This window comes from Tasmannia lanceolata, unplaced genomic scaffold (assembly GCF_043159265.1).
Source record: "Tasmannia lanceolata isolate RefF3 unplaced genomic scaffold, GAP_Taslan_0.1 ptg000037l, whole genome shotgun sequence".
In the NCBI taxonomy this organism is placed as follows: Eukaryota; Viridiplantae; Streptophyta; class Magnoliopsida; order Canellales; family Winteraceae; genus Tasmannia; species Tasmannia lanceolata.
Genome location: NW_027518714.1, coordinates 3,940,662 through 3,947,052, shown reverse-complemented (window position 1 = coordinate 3,947,052; position 6,391 = coordinate 3,940,662). Strand labels below are relative to the sequence as shown.

Genomic DNA, 6,391 nt, shown 5'->3' with positions numbered 1-6,391 from the left:
AAAATTAGCATGCTACTAATTTGGGACAGTAGCTGCTTGCCTCACAGTCTCACACGGACTATGGTTGCCAATTCAGCAAATTCAAGAAAGATATTAGAAACAGCTTGCTAATATCACACGTTCCATTAGAGGAAAGGTGGATAGACAACACTTGCTGATTTTGGGGGGTGCTAAATTGAGCTGCTTGTGGGACCTCTTGGGGTAGTCATCCACGCCATGTGTGACTCAATCAATGCGTGGTATGATCCTGCATCACGTAAGGGGGAGTGATCTCCAACAGCTTAAGCTACATTTAGGGTTAACCCTCCTCGACCCAAGGTTCGGGCTGAGTTGGGTTAGGGTTGAGGGAATGCTTAGCCTAAACCTGATCCAACCAGCCTGAGTTACACCCCTAATAGTAAATTGGTAACACTCCTCCATGGTATTGCACTTCAGTGCGCGCAGGGACAGGTGTGCATGTGGGTGAGAGAGAGAGATATTTAATGATGTCAAAAGAAAATAAATAAGAGTGTAAGTTAAATGAAAATGTAATCAGAGTCATTGTTTTCTTCATTTCTAACAATCTTTTTTATTTAGAAACTTTTCACTATTTCGTACAACATACCAAAGAAATAATTTGAAGAAAAAGTAATGGACAAGTCCAAAACGAGTGGATGGAAAATTGATAATACTACCTTCCTTCCACAACAAAATACACATACGAAAACATTTCACTTTCTCAAAAAAAAAAAATACACTGCGTATATGGTGAAAGAGTGTAAGAGCTAGTCCAAAACCAAGCGATTGATGGTGTCCCCAAGGGTCTTGAACATGAGATAGTACGTCTTCTCTGTGGGATGCATAGCGTCCCAGAACACGAATTTTGATGCGTCTGGACAAACTGGGGAGACGGGATTACACATGAAAGAAGCCTCAAACAGCCCTGTTCCACAGCAACCATACGTCCATTCCTCAAAACCTGCCAAAATTCCGATTCAAATAAAATGATATTTCTTTTTAAGCAGCTCAATCTTCAGTGCAGAGTAGTTTTGTTGTTTGCCCCAATCTTCACCATACACATTGCACATCTATGGGGCATGATTGGAAGAGGTTTAAGCTGGGATTTAACCTACGAGTCCAAACCCAACTTTTCTCCTCCAGGTGAAATGGGTGTTGATTGGTGGGTCCAACACATTTTCATGTTGTCATAGTGGCCCCACTTCTCACTCAAGTGATAGAAACAGGAATTTCGACTTTTCTTGGTAGGTGGGCAGGGATCATCCTCCCAACCACTAGGTTGGAGAACAAAGTATTGACCATTGAGCTAGTGGCTCAACCCCCAAGAATTTCGTGTTTAAATATCGATTCTCCCATTCTGATAATGGCCCCAATCTAATAATATATCTTGATCAATGTTCTAATTGGCAATTGTTATAACAACATTTTACCTTCCATCAGGTTTAATGAAAATTAAAAAGAGAAAGGCACCAAGGAGACTAGGCCGAGACGGCCTCTGGCTGTATGCTATGCATATGGGCCAACCGAGCAGGTGGTCTAGCTCATATGTTTTCAGCCAGAGGCCAACCTGGACATGAAGTCCTCCTGGTATAGTGCCCTCAAATCATTTTTCGATTAGAAAAGTAAGAAATAAGGATTGGAGTGCAGTTATTGAAATTAAGGAGTCTCGATATCAATTGCCCTTTAACGAAGCTGCCATTTGCCCATATTCATGCAGAGTGATGCACACATTTAAGTAGTATCGTCTATGGAGTTTTTATATGGTGTAAGCCCATATAGTCCCTTATTTTTCAAAAATTACTTATTTTTCAAAAATTACTGTACGGGCCACATCATAGGATGATCGAGAGCGTAGGGTTGGGATCATCCTATAGAAATGATTTTTTGGGCACAACCTATTTACGTTGTGGCCCATCATATGGACGGTTTGGATCATCCTATTGTGTAGTCCGCAAAGTACTTTTTGAAAAATACAGGACTATAAGGGCTTGCACCATATAAAATCTCAGTATCTATGAAGTTATTAAACAAAATTCTATACGGTGAATGCAGTGTAAGTGCCCTTGATATTTGATCCAACAGCAGCGTACTTTTCTTAAGGTGCTGCTGCTGGATCAAATATCAAGGGTGGCAGTTCTGTCCTAACCAGGCGCATTCACCATATAATTTCTCCTTAGGCTCTGTTTCTTTCAAGTGGGCCTAAAATTTGTTTTATGCCCATTTTACGCCTTATAGACATGAATTAGTAAAGGGGAGACTTACCGAACTTTCCGGGATGTAGGATAATGTCTTGTAGGGGTTGGTATATATCTGCATAGACGATTCTGCCCCCGCCTTCTTGGATGAAGCTCTCTTGCATGGATGACAGCTTGTTCTGCAGCTTTTGATTGTAATCTACGGCTACCTGATTGTATGTGTCATCGCAACCTTGATTTTGAATTCTGTTAAGTGGATTAATGGTTAAAACGACGGGCAGGCAGCCCAATGGAGGGAGGCCCGCCACTGCGATCTTCCGAGCGCCTACATCCTTTAGATCCTGCTTCATCACAACTGTTCATTAATCCATTACACTAAGGGCATTCTGGTCATACTGCTTTTTTCTTTTCTTTTTAACTTATTTAATTCGTACAAGGGAGATGATATGTTCACCCAGTTTCTTCCTCGGGCCACCCTCCTGCAATGTAAAATTAAGCGTAGTCACAAGGGAAACAATAAATTCGCCGCTTTTGTTCCCTCGGCCACCCACTTGTAGTTTAAAGAGTAATCATAAAAGTACTAGAGGGGCTGGCCCAGGGAAGAAAAGAGTGAGAATATATTATTTCCCTACTCAAAAAAGCGAGCGAATATATCATCTGGGTCATTGATCTGAAGTCCCCGACTTGAAGATGACATAATAAGTGGCAATATCAATAGGGCAGTGATATTAATGACAACTATTTGGGTCCCACAAGCCAAAGTAGAAGTCCTTGGCAAATTTGTTAATTTTATTGAAATCAGGGGCCGTGGTAGAAGCTGGGGACTCACATGGCATGCGACCCATCATCATATGCCATGGTCCCCCTACCCACACGGCCACAACTCACAAGGCGCAAATTAAATTGCTACAGTTCTGGTAAGTACACCCTCCTCATTGAATTTTGAACTTATTTTTATGGGCGGCCACATCTCCTTTGGAGTTGTAGCAGCCAATGACAGAAGCTCACACAATGAAGAGTAGACCTGACAAAAAGTGATGCGGACCGCAGGTCCACCCGGCCCGGCGGTAATTTACGGGGCCAGGGTCAGTAGTTAGTGACCCGTTAGTTAGTGACCCGTTTGTAACTTGACCCGGCCAGTACGGGTCACGTAAAAACTGGGCCGGGCGGACCCGTAAAAACCCAAATAATTTGATTTTATATGGTGTAAGCCCCTTAATTTTCAGATTGTACTGTACATACCACATCTTAGCATGATCTAAACCGTCCATGTAATGGAACACAAATTACATAGGTTGTGCCCCAAAATCATTTCCTTAGGATGATCCTAGCCCTCCGATCTATAGAGGTCCCGCCCGTAATTTACGGGGGCCGGGTCACTAATTAGTGGCCCGTTTGTAACTTGTCCCGGCCCGTACAGGTCACATCAAGACTGGTCCACGCCGGGCCGGGCCGGGCCGTAAAAACGCAAATGATTTGATTTTATATGGTGTAAGCCCCGTATTTTTCAGATTGTACTGTACATACCACATCTTAGGATGATCTAAACCGTCCATGTAATGGAACACAAATTAAACAGGTTGTGCCCCAAAAATCATTTCCTTAGGATGATCCTAGCCCTCTGATCTATAGAGGTTTCCATAAATAATAATATGCGATTCTTACATAGATCAGGCTAGGATGATCCTATGAAAATGAATTTTTGGGCTCAACCTATTTACATTATTGCCAATCACATGGATGGAAGCAAACCTGGAGGAGTTCTCCGAGTTTCTGCAGTAGAAAAAGTTGGTATTCTTGAACCGTGTATTTCTGTCGCTGTACGGGGAGTGAAAAGTAGTTTACAACGAAATCATTTGTTCCGGCACTGATAATGAATATTGCGTCTCCTATAATATCTAGTGTTCTCTTCTTCCCGATCATAAGCTCCATTCTCTTCAAATAGTCTCTGAAACAGTCAACCTGCTTCTGTATATCCATCACCATCTGTGATCAAACAAAATATTGGTGTGAGATGATTGAGGAATCTAGACCGTTCATTTGCTTTTGGCTGGTAGTGTGGTTTACGAACCGATATTGACGGTGTGAAATTCAATTCAATTCAATTACAAAAAGAACACCGCCTGTTAAGGAAATGATACCTGCACTCCTTTGCTTTAGTAATGGTAGTAACCCATATAGTTTTTATGGGTAAGATGGGGTTTAAACTTTAAACCACCACACCGATATTCACGGTGTAAAGTTCAATTCAATTACGAAATGATATATGCACTCCTTTGCTTTAGTAATAGTAGTAATTCTTATGCATATTTTTCCAATGATTATCAAATGAAGTTGGGATTCCCAAAAGGTCAATACTAGCAGTAGGAAAAATGTTTACGAAATTGAGGCGGGCCATTATAAAAACAAAGGAGTGAGGTTATCACTGACCCCTCGGTAGTAACTACTGAAATACCACGCAAGAGAGAGACTACTTCTTGTTCTCATATTTTTTATTTGCTTGTTGCATGAATGCATGGACACCAAGCGCTTAATTTTCTTGAATATGCAATCGTAATCTAACGGATCCTGAAATGTGACAACATAAACGATCTGTTAGATTAAAAGTAGTACCTAAATCCATTTTAATGAGATCATATCTTGAGGATCAATCTACCATCCAGAGCCATAGATGCAAGCCTTGTGTGCCTTGTGTGGAAGAGAGAGAATCCACGAAATAATTAAATCTAAGGACAGCATCATTGAGGTAAAGGTCGTAATGCCAGGGCAATCATTACCGCAGGGCTCACAACCCGAACCTCCTTTGGGGGAGGTTAATTTTGGAACCGGGAAGAGATGAGAGAATTAAGGATAGCTACTAGAAAGACTAATCCAATCCATAATGATGCACGGGGGGTAATTTTTCAAGACTAATCAAAACCTGAAGTGTGTCCTTAAAGGATCCGTTAGATTAAATTTGACTTCAAATCTTGAGGATTACCATTCAGGCCATCGATACTTCTATGTTTTCTCACTTGGTTGAAAGTGATGTGTGTGTGAGAAAGAGGTAATTTTTCAAGACTAATTGGATCCTTAAGTGGGTCCTTAAAGGATACATTAGATTAAATTTGGGTTCAAATCTTGAGAAATACCATTCAGGGCCATTAATCCTTATATATTTTTTCTCTCTGTTGAAAGTGTGTGTGTGTGTGTGTGTGTGTGTGAGAGAGAGAGAGAGAGAGAGAGACGCTTAGATTGGGTGTAAGTGGGTCGAATCCGGATCCAGCTGAGGCAAAACTAACGCCGGTCATCAGATCTTGCAAGGTAAGTGTTGTATCCAAGTAAGGTGGTATCTCATCTTTGACACCCACGTAGGAAGCTGAAAAGGCAACACATCAAACATCACCCATATTAATTTCCTCTCTAAATTCTATCAAAACACTTTGCATAAAAACAAAAATCATTTACCGATGAAATCCGTGACGAGTCTTCCATTACAAAACCTTCCAGTAGCTTGGTGTTTTGAAAAATCCCTTCCATATGGTGAAAAATTGCTCTTGAATATCGTAGGAATATAATTATTATTTCCTGGATCCACCGTCGAATCTCCAAACACAAAAAAAGATGAAACAGAAATGTTGGATCCCTCCTTGTTTAGGGCCTGATGATATTGAGCTTTTGCAATGGAGGATAAGAAGAATAGAAGAAGAACGAGAGAGCTTGTGCAAGAACAACGTTCCTTCGCCATGGAGAGCATGTAGATTGACACACGATATGGGGTCACTATATTAAAGACTGAATGGTGGAATACCCTTGATTTGTATTTTATTTACTTGCTATACCACTTCCATTCTAAGTTTAAATAATACCACCATAAAATGGACTGATATCTGCACGACCTTGTTTTCATTACATTCTTTTATATGAGATTTACAAGATCTTCTTGATAGCAACCAACATCTAGTTACCTGGATAGGATAGATTCTACACTAGTTATCTAGTTAGCTACAAATAGATGTTACATGTTATGTGATGGACTCTAATAGCCTAGAGAAATAACCTAGGTAACTTGATAAATTCGTGGTAGTTGGAGATCCTAAGATCTCCAAAACTATTTACGCGGATTCGTCCCATTATCAAAATATGTAGGTTTTCAGATATCAGCCCCCAGTAAAAATATAGCCTCTACACAAGATGGTTCCTTATTAGCCAATCAGAGT

General features: G+C 40.7%; 1 protein-coding gene across 1 annotated transcript; it reads right to left on the bottom strand.

Moving 5' to 3' along the window:
- Positions 1 to 540: 540 nt before the first annotated feature.
- LOC143861917 (GDSL esterase/lipase At5g45960-like) lies at positions 541 to 6,029 on the bottom strand. Its single transcript, XM_077372890.1, has 5 exons — positions 5,640 to 6,029; positions 5,420 to 5,550; positions 3,945 to 4,178; positions 2,260 to 2,533; positions 541 to 958 (listed from the first exon to the last, which is right to left on the bottom strand). Exons 1-5 carry the CDS (start codon positions 5,926 to 5,928, stop codon positions 765 to 767), a joined length of 1,122 nt encoding a protein of 373 aa, XP_077229005.1. The 5' UTR covers positions 5,929 to 6,029; the 3' UTR covers positions 541 to 764.
- Positions 6,030 to 6,391: the final 362 nt, after the last annotated feature.

What these genes read in the sequence shown, in the direction of transcription:
- LOC143861917 (XM_077372890.1), bottom strand. Translation starts at nt 5,928, where the DNA reads ATGCTCTCCATGGCGAAGGAACGTTGTTCTTGCACAAGCTCTCTCGTT. An exon ending in ACTCGTCACGGATTTCATCG is followed by an intron (nt 5,551 to 5,639) that starts GTAAATGATTTT and finishes TTGCCTTTTCAG; the next exon opens with CTTCCTACGTGGGTGTCAAA. An exon ending in CCTACATCCCGGAAAGTTCG is followed by an intron (nt 959 to 2,259) that starts GTAAGTCTCCCC and finishes GAATTTTGGCAG; the next exon opens with GTTTTGAGGAATGGACGTAT.